Genomic DNA, 21,540 nt, shown 5'->3' with positions numbered 1-21,540 from the left:
TTTCAGTTTGCAGTTGGTGCTTAGGTATGTGCTGATGGCTCTAACCTTGCCAGTGCTTCTTGGGATGGAAATTTTCTGCTGAGATATCCTTCGTCAAACTGGTTTAGCTCCGGGGCTAGAAGAATTGTCTCCCTCGCCTAGCACTGAGTCGTCTGTTTCTCACTTTAGTCTCCTGACTGTAAATCTGTGGCTGCAACATCAGTCCCAAGTGAGGCAGGAGACACATGGCAGAGCAGGAGTTAAACCGGTCTCATGCTGAACACATTCTTCATTTTCTTGTCCTCCACCTGGGTAGCACGCACAATGCTGCCATTGTATTGTGCTGCCTTGGTGGAGTGTGCATAAATCAGGGTGTGCGAGTAACAGGATAAAGTTTTCCCGATGATGTTACAGGCTGGAGAGAGTGTGGAGACGCACCCTGGCTATTCAGCCATGACTAATGCAGCTCTCCTCTAACCTTCCCCACCTGCGGCAGCAACGAGAGGCCACGTTTCAGGCTGTGTCTGGTTCTTACCATGTAATACCGGCAAGGATGGACATGGGGAACGTCCGCCACAGCGTGATTTATGGTTAGTAGGTCGAGAGAGGTTCTCCTGCCCCTCTGCTCTGCCCTGGGGAGGCCGCATCTGGAATATTGTGTCCAGTGCTGGGCCCCTCAGGTCCAGCAGGACAGGGAACTGCTGGAGAGAGTCCAGCGCAGCCACCAAGATGCTGAAGGGAGTGGAGCATCTCCCGTGTGAGGAAAGGCTGAGGAGCTGGGGCTCTGGAGCTGGAGAAGAGGAGACTGAGGGCTGAGCTCATTCATGGGGATCAATATGGAAAGGGGGAGTGTCAGGAGGATGGAGCCAGGCTCTTCTGGGTGACAGCCAGTGACAGGACAAGGGGCAATGGGTGCAAACTGGAGCACAGGAGGTTCCACTGAAAGAGGAGAAGAAACTTCTTGATGGTGAGGGTGCCAGAGCCTGGCCCAGGCTGCCCAGGGAGGTTGTGGAGTCTCCTTCTCTGCAGACATTCCAACCCGCCTGGACACCTTCCTGTGTAACCTCAGCTGGGTGTTCCTGCTCCGGCGGGGGGATTGCGCTGGATGAGCTTCCGAGGCCCCTTCCAGTCCCTGACATGCTGGGGTTCTGTGTGATTCTTTCTCCTGAGGTCATGACTGGCGATGGTGCCACCACCGAGTACTGAAAGAGGACAGAAAGGGGCAAACTGGCATAGCACGGCACAGGGGCACAGCTGAGGGAGAAGCTGATGCGTTTTGGCCCAGAGCACCCGACACTTGTCGATGTGCAGTTTGTCCATCCTGCTGGCAGCCTGGGTGGGGGCGCGGTTCTCTGGGTCGCTGAGCCGCCCTGGGAGCGCCCCAGCCCTATGGGAGCCCCCAGAACTGTGCCCCAGACCCCGCGCTCTTAGCATCACCGATCAATATCCCTCCTGACGTCACTGGTGACGTCAGATAACCTCAGAAGACGCCGTGTTGCGGCGGCGTGCGCGGTGCATGCCGGGGAGCGTCGCCGTCTCCATGGTAACCGCGACACTTCCGCCCGTCGCGCTCGCGGGCGGTCACGTGGTGTGTCGCCGCCGCCCAGCTGCTTCCGGGTCAATGCGGGACGCGGCCGGCGGGCCCGGGTGAGCGGTTCGGGGCGGGCGGGCCGCGGGTGGCGGTTTGTCGTCCCCTAGTTGTTGTCCCCTATGGGACCGGGGGGCGCGACGTGAGCGCCCCGAGGCGCAGGCCCGGCGCTGCCTCCCGCGCGTCTCCGGAGCCGAGCGGCGCCGGGCCTGCGGCCGGGCCGGCCGTCCCAGCGTCCGTTCGCTGGGCGATTAGCGTGAGGAAAGATCCAGTTCTCCCTTTTTTTTCTCTTCTTTTCGGCTCCAAAATCCTAGATATTGCTATCTGGAGTTCACCAGTAGGAATTATGTTTTCTCTTTATGTCTTTCCGATAGAAAATACAGTCGAGAGTCATCCGTTCTGCGACTGGAAATATGTGCAGTTTTATCCTAACCCGGGAATGCTGTTTATTGGTTTCGTTGTTTGGGGTTTTTTTTGTTTATTTGGGGTTTGTTTTGGTTTGTTTCTTTTTAAATTTGAGAAGGTATATTTATCCCTTGTTATTATATCATATTAAAGGAAATCATTGAAGAAATCACCCTTGTTTTAGAAAATATCCCTGCTTAGGTCTGCCTGTGAGCGTTAACTTGACTTTAGCTGTGTTACTGAGAATAGGGAATAGTAGAATAGGGAAAGCTGATCGTGTTCATGCATCTGTCTGTCCAGATCGCTTCAGGAATCATTTCCCTGAATCATGTCTTGGGAGAAGGATGTACCAGCTTCTTTTAGACAGATATTTCCTCTGTTGTAGCTGTTCCTTATGCGTTGTTTTCAAATGTGTCAAAATGCGTTTGACGTGCGACTGGTTAGGCGTTCAAGTGGCCTTGGAATTCATTAGAATGTCATTAATGATGTTATTCTCCTGAAGGGTCTCCTGTTCTCCTCACAGGCTTATAGCACAGGGATAGAAATATTTTTCGTGTCACTTCTCGTGTTCTCCTTTCGATTCACTCCCCCGCTGGGTTCCCCTTGGATCTCCAGTCAGGGTCATGCTCCTCTGTGCAGACACTTGACATGTTGTTTGTCACCGGGGCCACACTCTTCCAGCAGAGCATTTAAATATAGACAACAAAGACTGTTTGTTGACATCTTGCAAAGACCAGGCACGTCTTTTGCGGTCTGTGCTGTCATTTAGGAAAAAAAAAAAAAACAACCAAAGTTATTTTAGGATGTGAGTTCTTCCTTGTGCTGTCAGTGGGACGATGCTCAGAAATGGGCACCTTGCAAATCGTCCCGTCCTGCCCTTGTACAGACGACATTCACTTGGAATGTGTCATGATTTCTTTGCATAATCTGTTAATCCTTGTTCTCGAGCAATTGTAGTGATTCAGAGGAGGCACGTGCGTGACGGATGATTGTAGTGAATGTGAAATCTGGTGAGAAGGGGAGCGGAAAAGGTGACTGCCCACCCCTTGATGTTTTTGTCACATGGCTTGCAAGAGTAAAGCTTGGGAAAGAAAACGCTTGTGATTCAATGTCGGACGTGAATGTCATTAGGATTTTGTCTCTGGTCTGGCTTGCTCTTGTACTGTAGCTGAAAACACGATTTTCTGCCTCTAGCGTGATGTTAAAGTGACTTTCTCATGTGGGTTTTCCAGCTGATGTTTGCTCAGGGGATAAAGAGGAATGGAGTTGATAGAAAAGTGATATGAAGGACAGAAGGCTTTATACGTGGGGGAGTTCTGGAATTCGCAGATGGGGATGTCCGAATGTGCATTTAGAAACCAGTATCCATCTGTCCTACAGTGCTGAGCTCCCAAACCACTCTGGAATGAGGCTTTTCAGCCTAAAGCCTTGGCCGTCAATGCAAAACGTTCCTGTCGCACGCAGAATGTTTGAGCATAAAATGAAATGCCTTGCTCCTAATGCAAACTGCAACTGGAGGATCTTCTTCTCAATTCTAGATAGATGAGTGACATTAAGTCACCAAGCTGTTGAGGGCTGAAAAATGTGTGGTTTGGTTTTTTTTTTTTTCCCAAGAAAGACCAATCTTTTAAGTCCCTGTTTGTGACATGTAAACTTTGTATGTGCAGGAAAGTGTGACACTCGATATCTTTTTAGGCGGGTCAGCAGCCTGCGATGTGGCGAGTCCTTTTTCCTGCGCTGTTCCGTTCTGTGACGTGCGTAGATACAGTGAGCGCGTTTATCTTCCAGTTACATTAAGCAGCTGCGAAATTGAATTGGCAAAACGTTATTTTTGGACTGGCCAAGTGATGTGGTCGTACGTGCTCGAGAGCGTTTTGTGACGCAGCAGTTGTGTTCTAATTCTTTTTTTGTCTCCAGTCATGAGCACCTATGAGCTGGGTAAACGTGCAGCTGTAGAAGTCATTGCCCGTTTTACACAGGGAACAGGAGTAAGTAGTTCTGGGTTGGTTTTGCGTTGAAGAATACATAGAAATAGACCAAATACGATGTTTGAATTACAGAAAATCTGAAAAGTAACACTTTGTTATTTTAGGATTTATGGCATACTTTTCTTGTGTGATGCATCTGTTTTGTAGATGGTATTTATTGTTTTAGAAAACCATTCTGCCTACTTGAGAGAAAACAAGTTTCACTCACCGTTGTGTTTAGATTTAGACAAAAGATTCAGGCAATGGCCTGATTTTACAAAACCAAACCATAACCTGCTTTGTGCAGCGTTTCTTTATCAACAGTTAGGGGGCTGTGGATCCTTTTTCCTTTTCTTTTTTCCCCCTCTGAAAAGCTGGTCTTGACTGAAAGTCCTGAGTTAGAGAAAAGTTACAGGATGAAAATAGTTCCAGGCTGCCCTGGAAATATGTTCGAGAATATCTCTGAGTACAGAAGTTGCTTTTTGCAGCCTGGGAACTGTCCTGGAAGAGCAAGGAGATACTTGGCCTGAAGGGTATGAGCAAAAGCATATTTGTGTAGCTCGGGCGCGCTGTTTGGTTTTGATTTCTTTTCAGGCAATGGTTCAGTTTGAAATATGAGCTGTTGGACCAAGAAGAAATACAGCCCCTGACCTGGCTGGTCCCTTTGTGTCCTGTGTCCCCAAGGGCCACTACTGGAGGTGATTATTAGTTGCTGACTGTTTATATGCTCTGTTTTCTGTATTAACTAGAAGTCCAAAAAGGGAGCATGGACCAGCCCAGCGGGAGGAGTTTCATGCAAGTTCTTTGTGAGAAATACAGCCCTGAGAACTTCCCGTATCGCCGTGGACCTGGTATGGGGGTGCACGTCCCCGCGACTCCCCAGGGTTCGCCTATGAAAGGTGGGGTTCTGGTCCTTCTGAATATCCGTGAGGTTCTGGTTTCTTCGTTGCTCTTGCTTATGTTGAAAGAAGAGTTGCCCTGAATTAACCAAAAGAAGATAGATCACGCTGTATTATAATGTGTCTTTGAGAGACTGGAATCTAACAGGGACAGAAAGTTGATCTAGCGATCTAAGTGGTTACTGTAAAAAACAAGTTTCCCTCCCCTTGTCGTTGCCAGCATAACAGAATCAGAGTCCTGTCAAGGAAAGCTGGAAATAAACCCTCTGCAGTGCTGAGGTTTGGGGGTTCAGCAGTCTCCGGAGCTTATTTTCTTCAGAATAGCGATACTGGCTATTTTATTAGTGGCTGCAACAACATAAATTTTGTCAGAGGTGGCTTAGCAAATACACAACTCTCATGTTAGTGTTTGCTTCTTGGTTTACACACATGAGATTCACATTTATCCCACCAGAACTGCCTCTTCTTTGTGTAACCTCTTGCCCATCTTGATCTGTGAGAGGAGTTTAAATTTCCGTCAGGTCCATTTGTATCATAACCAGCCCCAAAGGGGAAAATAGCCACAGAAGTCAGCAGGATGAAGTTTACACTAACTGAGTTTGACAGAGGAGAAAAAGGGCCTGAGTTCAGCTGAGGATAACATGTACCACGTGTCGCTCAAAATTAACACGAACGGAAAATTGGCCTGATGGAATATTCAGTCAATGTCCTCTCTCCTGCTTACCTGAGCTCTTTGGATGCTGAAAAGAGGGCACGTTTGTCTTAAAATGGGACCGAGGTGTGACTTATGAGTATGTCGTGACTAATGCCCAAAGTACGACGTTATCCTCTAAAGAAGCCAAGTGCTAACGAGCCAGGAAACCTGAAAACTCAGATCACTCCGGATAATTGTGTTCTGCTAGAATCCTTTTTCAGTCGTGTAGCTGTCAAGTAGTAAGGAGAAAGAGGGCCACCATTTTAGGAAGAAGCTTGTTGTTAAATTTTAACAGGTTTGGTACTCTGCGGAGGCGGGAGAGCTGTGTTGTATGTGAAGTAGTGTAAGACCGATGCCTAAATGTGGATTTATGGTGTTGAAATGGTTTTGTGTTACAAATCACAGCCTTTAGCTTTGTGTTGACCCCAGCAAATCAGGGTGTGATTGAGATCCAGGTCTTTGTCTGTGAAACAGCCCTGAGGACGTTTACCTGCACGAGAAGGAACGGGAGCAAAATCAAAGCAGGAACGTAAAAGGTCGAGCAGAGACCTCAGTTTCTGCAGGATGTAAGAACGCTAAACATTCTACATGGTTCAAAAGGGAAAGCTTAGAAAAGAAATGGATTTTTTTTGCCATTCCTAACCCCAAGTGGGCTAAGTACAAGAGAATAAGGCAACTAATGGTCAGTCTAGTCCCGTTTCCTATCTGCACCAGCAGATGCCTGGGGAGGAGTGTAAATTCTGGCAAGAACTGATACGAGACAGACTATAAACTACAAAGGACTGTGTGTAAATTGTGGAATTACTGGTCGATGTGTTCTTTTGCTGGATGTCACATTTATTGGTGCTTCTGCAACTAAGTGATGCGATGGTGACCAGAGGGCGTCTTTTTTTTTTCCCTGGTTTCAGATCGGCTCAACCTGCCCAGCGTGCTGGTGCTCAACAGCTGTGGCATCACCTGCGCGGGGGATGAGAATGAAATTGCCGCCTTCTGTGCCCATGTGTCCGAGCTAGATCTTTCTGACAATAAACTGGAAGACTGGCATGAGGTAAAATATTTACGCGTGCAGCTTTCCGAATAACTTTGATGGCTCTTACTCTGAATGCAAACTCATAGCAGGTTGTCAGAGTACTTTGTTCATTTAAAGGAGAGAGATTTCCATTGTCGTGGCTTCATTCTCATCTTTGAAGCTGAGGCTTGTTTACTTCAGCAACGACTGAGCAATAAGTGTGATTAATTTAACCCATTTGGGCAGTTCACTCCATTTATTTCATGACTTATGATCTTGGCCTGTGGGTTTTTTTTATTGTGCAAAGCACCAGAACTGGCGTTTCTAACATCAAGAGGTTAACAAGCAGTGCAGTTTTCAACAGAGTAAGAAGTAATGGGAGTCGATTCCTAGGTTTGCCACTGATTCTGTGATGCTGGGCAAGGATTTATTCTCTCTTGGCTTTTGTTTCCCTATCAGCAAAGCAGGTTTAATAACATTTACCTCAAAGGATATTTCCGAGGCCTCATTAATGAATGTTAAATGCTATTGTAAAATTCTCTGAAGTGCTTGGATGAATTATGCAAGATAAATGCACTGTAATACGAGTAAAACCATCGCAATCTGTTCAAGTGTCGTTACCAGTTCTTCATTGGCTTATGTTCTGCTTTTGTGGTGATCGTGTTTATTGTTGAAAATACATGGAAAAGAACGGGACGTGCAGCATAAAAACTACCATGTGTTGCATGAAACTCCTGTGTCTGAAAATAGGTAAAGAACAGAGTGTTTGCAGAACTGTCCCATCTCTGGCACAGGGGCGGCGAAGTTCGAAGTGGGACAGGTTTCCTTGTTCCCGTTATTTCCTTGTTAACCTGAAAGGTATTAGGTCAGCGGGTGGGAAAGGGGCCTTAGGCTTGTGTGTTGAGATTAAAGCCACCCGCAACAGATAAATATCCACCCAGCTCTTAAAAACTGCCAGTGATGGGGATGCCAGATCCCCAGGTAGCCTGTTCCCATGCTTAGCTAATAACCCCATAGTCTAAACTACGTAACTTAAATCTCCTGTGCTGCCATTTAAGCAGGAGCGCTCATCGCTGTTCCTTACACGACAGCCTTTTGTACCCACGGAGAAGAGTTTTTGTGTCTCCTTTTCCTATTTTAGTGTAACACTGAAACAATCCAGTTCTTCCGATCGTCCGCCATAGGCCACTTTTTCCAAACCCCGTGTTGGTGGCGTTGCTCGGATGTCATTCCAGTTTGTCTGCTTCATTCCTGAGGCACAGCGCCCAAAACCTGACAACGCCTAAGACGAGGGGTGAAGTGAGGCAGACTAATTACCTCCAGTTCACTTAATCGTAAAAGGACTACAGATTGGTCATCTAATTAACCTGTTCCCGTATCCTTCTGTGTATTAGCAGTATCTAGGTCAGCACCTACCCCGATCACACACGTATCCCATTCTGCAGAGCTGTAGAGTTGACGTCTCGGGCTTTTCTTTCTCTTTCTCGATCTTTCTTCTTTCCCTCTCTGCTGCTTTGCCTTCAGGTGCACAAAAAGAGAAAGTAGCCCCAAGCAGAGTTACCTGAGCGCTTGGATTGACTGTGAGCCACTCTTTTCTAGTGGAATCGAATAAGAAATTCACTGTATGCGTACAGGGAACTTCTGTCTGTCTTTTCTGGGAGCACTGGGAAGCTGAGCGGGTGATCAGAGTGTTGACCGTGAACTCAAGAGATGTGCCCATTGCCTCCCAGTTAAAAGAGGGGTACAGGGTGCTGGCTCCTGCAAGGGGCTGGTGCTTGGCGTCGAGGTGGATTTTACGAGCTCTCCCTAGAGACCGGCTTTCTCTTATCAAGCTGCTTGGAGAGTGGAATTAAATGAACTGTTGAGAGGAACGAGCAATAAACCAGTCAATCTACATCAGTGAATAGCTGGAGTAGGAACTACAGGTAGTTATCCAGAAAGCTTATTTTTTTCCCCATATCATTTCTTTGGCTTGTGGTGATTCCGAAGGGCCTTCTTTTAGGAGAGGGGATATTATGGCATGAGGTCTGATTACTGCCTGATATGCATTTCTTTTTTTCTCTCTTTTTTTTTTTTTCCCTCCTCGCTTAGGTCAGTAAAATTGTGTCCAACGTTCCCCACTTGGAGTTTCTAAACCTGAGTTCCAACCCTCTCAGTTTGTCCGTTTTAGAGCGAAGGTGCGCTGGGTCTTTCGCTGGTGTTCGCAAACTTGTGCTCAACAACAGCAAAGCTTCCTGGGAAACGGTCCACACGATCCTGCAGGAATTACCAGAGTAAGCATCATCGGGAGAGAAAAAGGGAATTTCTTTCTTTGGGAGCTTAGAAACTGGCCAGGTGAATGCTTGATATTGTCTTGTGTGGCGCTGCAAAGCCTGGGTCTTCTTGACCAGATCTAAATACCAGAGATGGGTCATCACCCCGACAATGCAGGAGGTGACACGCGTTCTTCCGCGTCACCGCAGAATGAATGGGGCAGCGCGTACCTGTACTAACAGCTTTTGAATGGAATGTAAGCCTGAGGGTCTGGCCTCTTGTCAAGTCATATTTCAGCGTGCTTTTTTGTGCAAAAGTGCTGATTTCTGTGGTTTGGCCACGGTCCACCTTGGCAGTGGCGTTCTGCTTCCGCAAATGTCCTCAGTGGCTTCGCTTTGATTACAGATTCCTTTTTTTATGGCTTTGTAAGCGGAGATGATGACAGCAGTGTGTCCTGCTTGGCCAATGCGTGCTTCCCTGGGATTAAGAGAGCTAGTTTAGTTGTTTGAAAATTTAGCAGGACGTCATCTGTGTTGTATAAAAACACCTTTTACAAACAAGTGATGAGCATTGAAGAGCAGGTACCAATCACCTTTGCAGTTTGGTTGGTGGCTTGCTGGGCACAAATGTGGAACACCACCTTGAGTTATCTGTTACACGATTAATACTGGGAGGCTAGGGGAACGCCTCGTGGTGTTTTTAATCTGTGGAGGATTTTTACGAATGGGAGCATAGTAGAAACACTCCAAAGGTCTTCTCTACACCAAGGTTTGAAATTGTGTAAGAGTTGTCACAGAAGGTCCTGTTAGCATCACAGACGAGTGTCCCTGTACCTAGAGAGCAGCCTTTTCTAAAGGTGCGTTGAGTTGGTGATACGATATTTCTTCCCCCGTGCAGCTTGGAGGAGCTCTTCCTGTGCCTTAATGACTACGAAACAGTGTCTTGTTCTCCGGTTTGCTGTCAGTCTCTCAAATTACTCCACATAACTGACAATAATCTTCAAGACTGGACTGAAATTCGAAAACTGGGAATTATGTTTCCATCGCTGGACACACTTATCCTGGCTAATAACAACCTCACGACCATTGAAGAGTCGGAAGATTCCCTAGCGAGGCTGTTCCCCAACCTGCGATCCATCAATTTGCACAAGTCAGGTGAGAGCCTGGAAGCAGGATGAGGCTTTTTGCTCTCAGCACAAGCGACAGCGGTCGATTGGCGTCTCTCCTCCTGAGTAGGTGAAAACACACTTGTTTTGTGCTCTTCGAAACCTGGGCCTTGGGACGGTCGCTGCTTGGGCAAAGCTGTGAGTAGCCCGCAGAACTGAAAAGCTGTTGAGAGATGTCGTGTTGAAGTCCAGTTTCCTAATGGTGCTAATGCAGGGCCACGCAAGCAGATGGACTGAAGCGCACTGAGCTGAAGAATGTAGCGTTAGGAGGGCAAAAGAGGCAAGAAATCGGCTTGCCTGTCTCTGTGGGCTTCACCTGCTGCTTTTGGTAGTTAGTCGTTGTCTGGAAGATGAGTCAGAGTAGCATGGACTGGCAGTTACTCAAAACGAGCTGGCACAGGTTTTTTACATTAGTAGTTTCCCTCTCTTTCCTGTCCCTGCCTCAGGTGCTTCTGGCTGGAGAAGGATAAATAGATGTCTGGCAGTGGAAGGGATGAAAGAATCCCATTTGCCTTTTATTCCCTGTTTTATCTTGGGTAAAATGAGTGTATGTGTATGTATGTGGCATGTGAGGGCTGAGCATTCACCAGCAAAAGCTGTTTGTCATCTGTGCTCGGTTATTAGAAGCTCACCACAAGTTCTACTCAAGTTATACTCAGCCCCAGGGAATTTTCAGCCAGCGCTCCAGAAAGAGAAGCAGCATTTGGTGTATCGGGAAGGGCACCCGGCGCTCGGAGAGATGGAGCTGCAGGGCAGGTCGTGTTTGAGATGACACGTACGCCAGAAGTTCTGCAGGCGTACTTAATGCATCCTCATCTTCGTTCTTTATGGCTTTATGTGCTGTGCAAGCAATAGGTGTTAGACAAGGTAGAGGGATCTTTATTAACATGCTCTGCGGTGTAAGCATCAAGGAATCCCTGTAATAAAAGCTTAACTAGAGGAAGGAGAGCCTGTTAAGCTGGATTTGAAAGCACCGTCTCGCTGAGGAGCAAGCGCTCTTGCGATGAGTAGTTTTGCAATGCTGATGCCAGGTATTTAAGAACTGTGGATCGAGTCTTGCATTTTGATGTTTTGGGGGCTGAAAGTCAAACAGAAATCCCAAGGAGCCTCTTAAACAGAGGTGACCTTGGCAGAGGTGGTTTGGGTGCCGTGATACTTAGAGGAGTTTTGTTTCTGCTCTGAGAAGAGCTCCTTCTTCTGAGTTCTGGTTGTGACACGGTTTGGGCTCGAACGTGGCTTTTCCTGACAGCCCTAGCTCAAGTCAGACCCCTGCTTCGGTTTGGTCTGATAATTTTTCTGGTTTTTCTTTGTTTCACGTTTTCTGTGTTGTGTGGGTGAAGCCGTTGAATGTCGTTCAGGAAAACCAGTTTTCTAACTCACGTTGCCAGCGTGTGCTTCAGGAACAGCCATCGGAAAAGCATTGCGGTAAATGTTTTGTGGTCGCAGCAAACGGAAGCAAAGACAAGTGGTGTTGATCTTGCCTTGTAAGCGGGGCTGTACTGTTGTTCAGTCCTCAGCTTTTTTTATTTTACCCTCTCTGCTTGCCTCGTTATCTCTAATGTCAGGGCTTGAGGGGGCTGAAATTGAGGTAAAGCCTTTTTCATTAGATGGTTGGATGGCTTCTGGGACTGTTTTCCTGTCGGGTCATGGGTGGAAATGGGACCCGAGGTGGTCATGTGTGCAAGGTAGAGCCCTTTGGTGGCTATTTAGTGACTCCTAGAATGACAGAAGTCCTGATGACTTTAATACAACTTAAGGCAGCGTCCCTTTATAGGTGCAACCACCATAACTGATGCTAGTGAGGCCAAAGACCGAATGGTCCATAAAAAAATAAGCTCCCTAATCAGCCTTGGAGATGATCCTTCTAGACTTACAAAACAGCATGAGAGAATTTAAACTACTCTGTCTTGGAAGCAACCAAAGTAGATTTTTTCACAGCACATCATGAGCAAAAAGCTGACTTCTCAAAGGAGCAGCAGCTGATGCTCGCCTGTCATGTATGTTCTGTGGCTGTGTCTGATTATCTTGGATACATAATGTATTTCTGTGTTTGTTTAAGCAAGTCTTTTCTTCTGAGCAGGTCTACATTGCTGGGAAGACATTGACAAGTTAAATTCTTTTCCCAAGCTGGAGGAAGTGAAATTGCTTGGAATCCCTTTGCTGCAGTCCTACACCACCGAGGAACGCAGGAAGCTGCTAATAGCCAGGTCCGTTGTTTGTTTCTTCTGCTCAGCAGAAGCGTGACATGGCAATGAATGGCTGGGCAATTGGAGGAAGAGGCTGTTAGGAGACGGGGTTTTGTGTGAATTCCCCGCTCAAAAATATTTGAGCTTTTTTGTTGCTGTTTGGGAAAGTGAGAGTAGTGGAAATGTTAAGTAAAACTTCTCTACTTGTCAGAGAATTTTTTTGAGTCTCACACAGGCCCGCGCACGCGATGCATACATGGAAATGCTTAGTTTTGAATGCGCTTGGAGAAACCACACGGAACTTGCCCTCTCTTGAGGGGACGGAGGTGTAAGCTACGCCTGGTATTGACGTTGTGGCACTTCTGATGGTGATTGTCTTGTTGGTCCCCTTGTCTGGGTTTCCCGTCTTGCTGACTGTATTTCTCGGTGTCTGCACGCAGGTTGCCGTCTATCGTCAAGCTCAACGGAAGCATCGTTGCCGATGGGGAGCGAGAGGACTCGGAGCGGTTCTTCATCCGATATTACATGGAGTTCCCGGAGGAGGAGGTCCCATTCAGGTGTGATTTCTTTGTCATGGAATGGAGAGCAGGGGCAGAAGGGCGGCGAGGCAAAAGGAAAATTGAACGAACAAATGATGTTACATGGGAAATCTGGGCTAGCTGTTCCATGAACAAAACCATTCCTCGCCTTCCTCCTGTCTCGCCTTCCTCAATCTGTTTTAGTTAATGTCGTTATATTCGAGTGTTGTCTGATGACTTGTAGAATCGCTGCTGAGTCTAATTAAGTCTTAAAGTGTCCGCGTCAAGTGCCATTAAACAACACGACCGTTCAGTTCATGATACTCATTGCTTCCTGGCCTCCCCGATGGCTGGCTTCGTAATCCACCTGTGTTTGGGGGTCCCCAAAAGCCAGTACAGATCGTGCTCTCCGGTGCCAGGCCGGGGCGTCTAATTCTGTTGACCATCTGCTGTGTGGAATGTGACTGGCAACGGGAAGCTGTCCCCTCGCTTTCAGGCTCGCAAATCACAAGTCTGATGGTTTTTCTTTGCCAAAAAAGTATGCCCGATGATCCGTTAATCTTGGTAAACTAATGAACTTAGACAGATGCTGTTCAGTCCGTATCTTCTCTGTGCCAGCATCTACTTACTGCTTCCTAATAGGCTGAGGAAGGGTCACGGAGCATTGAGTCACTGCATTTATGCGCCTTTTGCCCTGGAACCCTCACGTGTTTTTCAGGCAACAAAGCTTCGTAGCCCTTCCTTTACAGAAAGGGGGTAGGATGAGTGTGCGTCTGGGGCGACAGAGGGAGGGACAAACTGAAGGTAACGGTACGGACGACAAAGGTGCGAACGGGATCTGCTCCGTGTTTACGTTGGCTGGTCAGTGCTTCCTCCAGCTTAACTCTTAGGTGAAAAATCTCTTGTTTTTCAAAAGCGCTGTGCGTCTGACCTGCCGATACAGTAAGGGCACGGGAAGGCTGCAGTGGGGAACGAGGGCACGACGTTTTGGATGAATACTAATAGGTCCAGCAATTATACTATTCGTTAAAGGCGTACTCAGGTCAGTTCGGAGGCGAAGGGTACAAATGTAGTCAGGGAGACAAGAGAGCTGGTGATCCCTCGTGTGCCTTTTTCTGAGGACAAGTCCTGGCTTGTAATTTTAGAAGCCCTTGAAGCGGAAAAATTGAAAGAAATATTGGAAGGGATAGCAGAAGAGGTGGAGAATGCAGATGAGAGGAAGGAGAAACCGGGACAGCGAGCTCATGGCGCTGCTCCCAAAAGGGATTATTTCCCGTTACACTTTATTTCGATGAAAAGTGGTTTGTGTCTCTGCATTGGTGGCTCGAGAAGGGGAGAATAGCGGGACAGCTGAGCCCAACGGCTGTCCCGGACCCCTGTATTCTCGAGAAGGTCACAGTGGGGTGTAGCTTTAGACACACGTGATGATACGGTAGGACATGGGCTTTGGAAACAGGCTGCGTGGACCCACCGGGTTACACTGGACTTCGTACAACCGGGGTCGCTTTCCAAGTGGGAGCTCGTGTAAGAAATGACGAATATCTCATCCAAAAAAGCCGGGCTGATCTTGACCGACATGCTGGCTTGATGCTATTTTGGTAAGATACAGGAGAATTACCTCCCCCTCTGGCTTCTTAACCTTTAAATGCTGTTACTGCCCTTTCTGTGGTCAATGGGCTCTTTGTCTGAATCCCTTCATCTGTGCAGCGTTTCCAAGAGACTTGTGCAGCTACTAAAAAGGGTTGTTCTGTTCGGGAGGAGTTTTGTGCCACCACAGGCTATTTTCTAACGAGGCTGCAGATGGCCGAGAGTGTCCCTAGTGCCGAGGGCCGGGTTTCAGCCCTCGTAGGAAGGGAAACCTGGCATTCTTTGCAGAGGGATTTTGTGTTTGTTGCTAAAGCTTCCCTGTCTTTGCTCCCAAATCCGACGCGGTGTCTCCGAAGGTGGTTTGTAATTAGAATCTAATCAGGACACGTTGTTGCTGGGGGTATGGCATCTGCATTGCAGTGCTGCCTCAAGCCGGGGAAGAAGACAAGCTCGGGCACGGAAAACTTATGAGTTTAAGCAGCCCCCCTCGAGGTGTATCGTGCGATAAGCGATCGGCACGCTCTGTCACGACAAACCCCCCTGCTTGCGCCGCGTGTCTTCACGGTCTGCTGCTCAAATGCACCAGAAAGGGAGGGAAATGGCAAGAATGATTTCTCTTTGGGGATGCCATGGGTTAGAAAAGAGTGTACAATCCAATATTGACTGTCTTCCTGAGTGATGTCTTTGTGTCTGCTGGTTTTTAATGAGCCCTCTGCTTGGCTGGTCCGCTGTTTATCTGCAGAGTATCAGAGACGCTGTTAGCCAGGCTCAGTTCTTCAGCATCCTCTGCTCTGGCAGCCAGCGTCTGCCAGGGCTGATTATGAAGGTCTCCAGGGTGCCTATTATCGGGGTACAAAAGAACTGTATGAGCCGTATGCCTTCGTCCTTATTGATTCGAGGGAAGCCAGTCATCCAGGCTCCCAACTTCCCTTGCAGGCTGCAAAGCTTGTTCTGCACCTGAAAAAATTTAAGACAACATTCCCTGACCCTCCGCATATTTACAGCACTCATTTGGGTAATCTTAACCCTCTCGTGGCACTTCTCTCTCTCAGCTTGCTTGAAATTTGTCCCCCTCTTTATACCCTTCCCACCATCAGCCCTGTTCACTGTAGTTTCCCTCAGTGCACAAATTGTGGCAGCGCTTCTGGTCGGCACGTGAGAAATTGTTGCGGGTCTGCAGCAATGCAATCCTCCCCGTCGGCAACACGCTGGCGAGCCCTCGCTCTTACGGGGGGAAAATCTGAGGAGCGCGTCGTCTCCTCTGAGCACTAATGGCTTTTCCAAATAAATCGGCCCGATCCCATCGCCCAGGGGACTGCGAGAGCGGGGTGCCAGCCTACCCGTGGGCGCTCTGCTCCGCTGAAGTCTCGTTTTGTCCGTGAGGCTGGGGAGATCCTAGTGCGTTGTGGCCCTTACCTCATTTCCCGGCAGACAGAGGCTCTGCTGTTCTCCAGGAACGTTCCTGCCTTCAGCAGGACTCCCTGGGGTCACCCAGCCTGCCAAGTCCCATCAGCCCTCGACGGGGACCATGACACGGCACCGATCGCATTCAGCTCGGGCTCGGATGGGGAACAAAAAGAGCTTTTTTTACAGCACATACCGGAGGGCCTCTGAAACGTTACCTTTCCTCAGCACTCCCAATCTTTGTCGTTTCAGTCACATTGTGGTTTGTGTTGCCGTTTCGCCTCTTTCCCAGCCAGGCAAGGGAGATGCAGCTACTGAAATTCCCATGTAGTTTTAGAGCAGGTGTGAAGGATCAGTCGGTGAGATCGCAGAATGTCAGGGCTCGGAAGGGACCTCGAAAGGTCATCCAGTCCAATCCCCTCTTTGTTGTCCCCTTTTTATTGTCAGCTTCCAAACCGCGCGGCAGCTCCCCCTGATTCGGTGATCTCGGTGGTCCCGTGTAACATTTGCGACCCAGAACGGGGTCTTGGAAAACAGCGGGAATGTCTGAAATTGGGTCAGGCCACGAAGCCACAAATAGACTGAGGGCCGTATCCTTTGTGCGAGCACCGACTTGATCAGTGTGCTCTCCGTGCAGATGTTTGTATTTTGCAACCTTGGATGATCGCAGCTAAAATGGGGTAGTACCGTAACGTGAAACAGACTGAGACGTGCGTTGATGGTACGAGCGACTGTACCGTAACTCTGGACTTGTTTAACGTTTCAGGTATCACGAGCTGGTCACGAAGTACGGGAAGCTGGAGCCCTTGGCCGTCGTGGATCTTCGGCCGCAGAGCAGCGTGAAGGTGGAGGTTCATTTCCAGGATAAGGTGGAAGAGATGTCGATCCGGCTCGACCAGACTGTGGCAGAACTGAAGAAGCACTTAAAAACTGTAGTGCAGTTGTCAACGAGCAACATGCTGCTCTTCTACTTGGACCAGGAAGCTCCTTTTGGTCCTGAGGAGCTGAAATCCAGCTCGCGAGCGCTGCATTCTTACGGCATTCGGGATGGAGATAAAATTTACGTGGAGCCCAGAATGAAATAGCCTCTTTTGACCCTGTGAGTGCACACACGTGCACACCCTTTCCCCCACACACATGCATTAAGGAGTTTTTGCAAGGTTTTTCTTTCAGTCGGCTGGCTGAGGTTTGGTTGCGTTTCTGTAGCAGGTGATTTCTTAGCCCGGAGGGAGCGCCCTGGCCTGAGAACCATGCCCGCCATCCGCTGCAGGTGGCCTTGAGGTGACAATTGACTTCACCGCGTGTGTTTCAGTGTGTGCAATACCTTGACCTTTTTTTTCGATGCTCCGGTATACTCGTGATTCGGCATGAATGGTCACTTGTTCAAGCTAAAGAATGCTAGGGTCCATAAGGCAGAAGATAGCTCGGTGCCAAATTTGATCCGTTTTCTTTCTTTCTCTATGTTTTTGAGGTTTCGGCCTAGCTATCTTGCTGCAGCTCGAGCTTGCTGAAGTATTTCTTTGCAACTGGGTGCTGTCTCAACCTTTTGTTGCGCTCGAGTTCACTGTAAAGATCTAAAACAGTATTCCGCTTGATTCAGAGCTCAGGTACTTAGTGCATCCACTGAACTCCACTGGTTTGGTTTGTAGGAGTGCACAAAATGGGGGAAGGAAAGAGACCTTATTAGAAAGAGACCATTTATTTTTAAAACGTGTGCTGTATATCCTTGCTGTCCTTTTCTGATTTGTGGGAAAAGTGGTGATTTCTGTACTCATCTCACCCAGTGTAGCACTGGCAGTCTGGAGGCGAAGGGACCCTTGCAGTGCGCGTCACTGGGCGAATTGTGGAAAGCAGTGGGTGGGCATTGCGTTGGAAGGGCTTTTAGAGGCACAGGTCCAGAGGGGCTGAACACCGGGTTCCCCCGTTGGCCATGGATCATCCCCGCGATGCTGAGGAGATCCTCCCATAGGCACTTAACCTTGTACCGGTTAGTACTGGGAGTGGAATGGCTCAAATCGCTCTCCTGGAAGAGAGTAAGAATAAAGGTGAGAAGAGGAGACTGAGGGCTGAGCTCATTCATGGGGATCAATATGGAAAGGGGGAGTGTCAGGAGGATGGAGCCAGGCTCTTCTGGGTGACAGCCAGTGATAGGACAAGGGGCAGTGGGTGCAAACTGGAGCACAGGAGGTTCCACTGAAAGAGGAGAAGAAACTTCTTGATGGTGAGGGTGCCAGAGCCTGGCCCAGGCTGCCCAGGGAGGTTGTGGAGTCTCCTTCTCTGCAGACATTCCAACCCGCCTGGACACCTTCCTGTGTAACCTCAGCTGGGTGTTCCTGCTCCGGCGGGGGGATTGCGCTGGGTGAGCTTCCGAGGTCCCTTCCAACCCCTGACATTCCAGGATTAAGTTTGTGTTTGTTGCTGTTGCACCAGAAATGTAACCTAGCACTTTCCCCAGGGGCCCTGGCTGCGGGCTCCCTGCTTAGGGTCCGAACTAGGAGAACGTGTTGGCTTGGAGCAGTTTCTACAAGATGAGTTACAAAGCAACTAGACTTATGTTTATTCTAAAGCAGGTTTTCACTACCTATATTATCTTCTCCCCACACGCACCTTGTAGGAATCGTGTGCCGCTGTTTAAAATAGCCCCCGTTTTCTACTGATTCTCCTTCCTTCGCGATGAAATCCTCCTTCCTTCGTACCTCTCATTTCACTTCCCTGCATCCTCCCTTGCTCCTCTGTCTTCCTGACAAGTTGAAGACTTTTGAGAATTCCTACTTAGAAGCAGCTGCATAAAAGTTTTTGAAGCTGCGCAGTGAGGGCTCTGGTTACATGTGAACTTCTGACCTTAATTTTGAAATGCTCCCTTATCCCCGCGTGCACTTTCTTGCCCAGGATGCTTTTGTCCACATCCCCAAGCTCCTTTTGTATTCTTGGAGTGGTGTGTTTCTCTTCATATTTTACCTAGATCGTGGGGTGGGTTAGGATGAGGAGGGGATGAAGTACTAACTCGTAGTCTTCAGGTTCAGGATGTGGGGACCGTTCGGAGGGGGGTAGTTCTGCATCCAGAGTAAAGATTACAAATGGGAGGATTTAAGACAAGTTAGTAATTTGTGCCTCATCCCCCTGCCAAAAACGTCAGTGTCCTGGCGCCGCTGAGATGGGCGGTAGGAAACGGAGCCAGAACTCTTAAGCCAACACTTCTGTATGATATATACATACATATGCATAGGAAAAGTTGTGTTTAATAAGATATTTTGTTATAAGACAAACAAAGTTTTATGAAGATATGGTTGTTTAATATTTGAAGCCTGTTTCTCCCCTTGACCTCCAGTTTAAGTAAGTGATCCCTCAGTGACTGCGCTGCGAGAGGTCAGCGACCGATGGGGATGCAAAAGTATCTCTGACCTAAATCTGCAGAGCAGTAACTGCCTATGTGGGTGTATTTATGGCATCGCAGCTGCTATGAATGAGATGCTGTAACTATTGACCGCCTTCCTCAGCACAATTCAATGTCTTGCTTTCAGAGAAGGAAATAAACCAAGACCGTTAAAGAATTGAATGGGGTGTTAAAGAAGATCCAAGTACGTACTTTTTTACACCACCTTGCCACTTGATCGGAGGAAGGTTGTTTCTGGACATCACTCTCACGGTATTCTCAAGCTCTCGTGGGCTGGAAACCAAAAATCTCGGTCTGCCTCCCAGGGAGAAAGAGTCACGTCTGAAAACCAGGGACCGTCGATGCATCCGGGCGACAGACTTTGAAAAGTAGGGTTAAATGGTGCACAACGGATGCGGCAAAGTTGGCTCGCTTTCCTTCGGCAATACCTTTTGGAAAGGGTCTTGTATGCGTGCCGTGTTACCGGTGAACAGGGGAGCGTGTCCTGACGAGAGGGGAGGGATTTGGGGCTGAGAATCCGGGAGGGTCCTGAGAGGGTTTGATGTACGTCGATGTGATGCCACGACGGGCTGCATCCCAGTGTTGTCGGCATATACCCGCTTTAGTCTTCTTCTCTGGTTCTGTCACGTTCCTTCGAGAAAACAAAATAACTTTGCAAGCTTCTCTAGCTTTTGGGTCACTTTTGTCAAGAATAGTTTTGTTGTTCCTGCTAGTTCACACGTACGAGTCTGCGCAGCGGGCGAAGCGCCCGGTTCGGAAGGACCCAGGTGACAGCTCTATACCAAAGTGTGCTCGGATTAGATGTGGTTTTGGATACGTTCCTATTGAATATCCACGTTTTGAGCAGATGTTTCAGGCCGATCGCTTAACCGGCAGTGTTACAAATATGTGACCGTCCTCTGCTCCCTGGCATGGGATTTGTAACCGCATTTGCCGGGAGTTACGCGCAGATGACGGTGCAGCCGCGGTTGCTTGGAGGAACCTCGCCTGATGGTGCTCGTTGCTTCTGGGCTTAGTTTTGCCCTCGCCTACGCGGCTCTGCGATCGGAACCTCGGTTGCTGGTTTTGCTCATAAATGAGATTCTGTAGATTCTGTTCGTATGCGGATTTGAAAAGGCAAAAAAAAAAAAAAGCAGCCCAGAGGCTAAAATATGTGTTCCTGCCTCATTTCCATGTGGCACTTCTGCAGGCGGGAGAGACGCCTTCCCCAGAGCAACGTTAGAGGGAATCCAGCCACTTCGGGCCTTTGCCTCTGTGATTGCTTTTCCGCAGTTACTGGAAGCTTCAAATATAATTTAAACATGAAGATCTATTCTTGCTCTCTATTAATGTAATTTTAAAGAAAAAGGAAGAACTGGAAGTCTATCTCATTTTTTATTCTTGTTCGTCTCACGGGAAATATACTTTCCGCTCCCACAATTTGCCTTTGGTTTGCTTGCAGACTTAGCAGTGGAATTCAGGCCAAATAGGTAATTGGTTTGGATCGGTTCAATAAACTTATGTAAGTTTTTACACAGAAAAAGTGTCCTGAGTTTTGCGCTTTTGTGTTCCCTGAAGCAAAATGTTTCCCTTTGACCTGCACACATCACTGTGTGATGGGAGCATCCCCTGCCCAAAGGAAATAGCCTAGAAGAGAAAGTCTTCCCCAAAGAGACAGCAAAGCCTAATCAAACCTCATCAGTGTAGACTTGCCCAGCACGAACAGGACCGGAATAGTAAAGTGACGAAGGAAACTTAATTTCACTAGTTTTCTCAGTCTTACAAAACAAGGCGAGAAGAGTCGATTGATTTTCCTGTGGCCAGTAATGTTTAAAATCCGTATGGGAGGGAAAGGAAGAGCTGAAGTGCACGGAGGGGCAGGCTGGATGTAATCTGCCCCTGGAATATCAGTGCTTTATAATCCCCCTGCCCTCCTAAAGTAGTTATTCATTTTGAAAAGGGAAAAAATAAATTTAAAAAAAATGTGAAAAAAAAAAACAAAAACCAAGCATCCTGCTGGCAAAGCCAATCCTGGAGGATACAGGGAAGAAAACTGCAGGAGTTGCTGGTGCCCTGATGTACTGGAAGGAACTGCTAAGGTAAGGTGCAGCACTTTGGGGGTGACCTTACTAACCAGACTTCTAGGGGCACTGGGGTGATGGAAAAATGGGTTTGCAGGTGCTTCTTGCCTGGCTGCTGGCATCCCTGTCCTCTCTGTTCTTGAAGGGAGGAGAGCACTGGGTAAGTTTTTCCTCTTCCACCTGTAAAAGCAAAAGTTACAGAAAGTAAAGCAAGACTTGGATGGAAAAGTAACTCCATTGAAACGCTGGGGCACACACCGCCTTTAAGCCTAGCGCTGTTTAATGCTAATCCTGTAACATTATATAGATGGGGCTTTTTTTTTTTCACTTACACAAAGGAGGAAGGGGCTCAATTCTTCTGAGGGTTTGTGGTTTTTTTTCCTTCAGCGAAAAGCGATGCTGCGCAACACGACCGTGAGCCCGGCTCCGGCT

General features: G+C 48.1%; 1 protein-coding gene across 2 annotated transcripts; it reads left to right on the top strand.

The window, feature by feature from the left end:
* Positions 1–1,578: 1,578 nt before the first annotated feature.
* Positions 1,579–20,560, top strand: TBCEL (tubulin folding cofactor E like). 2 transcript variants are annotated; one of them, XM_065652047.1, is made up of 8 exons: positions 1,579–1,626; positions 4,689–4,838; positions 6,441–6,580; positions 8,633–8,814; positions 9,692–9,948; positions 12,040–12,166; positions 12,586–12,702; positions 16,421–20,560. In XM_065652047.1, exons 2-8 carry the CDS (start codon positions 4,706–4,708, stop codon positions 16,737–16,739), a joined length of 1,275 nt encoding a protein of 424 aa, XP_065508119.1. In that variant the 5' UTR covers positions 1,579–1,626; positions 4,689–4,705; the 3' UTR covers positions 16,740–20,560. The 2 variants fall into 2 exon arrangements, with proteins under 2 accessions (XP_065508119.1, XP_065508120.1); XM_065652048.1 differs by lacking the exon at positions 1,579–1,626 and adding an exon at positions 4,452–4,472.
* The last annotated feature ends 980 nt before the right edge of the window (positions 20,561–21,540 follow it).

This window comes from Caloenas nicobarica, chromosome 26 (assembly GCF_036013445.1).
Source record: "Caloenas nicobarica isolate bCalNic1 chromosome 26, bCalNic1.hap1, whole genome shotgun sequence".
NCBI lineage: Eukaryota > Metazoa > Chordata > Aves > Columbiformes > Columbidae > Caloenas > Caloenas nicobarica.
The sequence above is the reverse complement of the archived record's forward strand: the minus strand, read 5'-3'. Positions and strand labels throughout refer to the sequence as shown.

Bases quoted from the DNA above. Each gene is read 5' to 3' on its own strand.
- TBCEL (XM_065652047.1), top strand. From the start codon at position 4,706: ATGGACCAGCCCAGCGGGAGGAGTTTCATGCAAGTTCTTTGTGAGAAA. The intron at 8,815-9,691 runs GTAAGCATCATC...TCCCCCGTGCAG, and splicing joins ATCCTGCAGGAATTACCAGA to CTTGGAGGAGCTCTTCCTGT. The intron at 9,949-12,039 runs GTGAGAGCCTGG...TCTTCTGAGCAG, and splicing joins CATCAATTTGCACAAGTCAG to GTCTACATTGCTGGGAAGAC.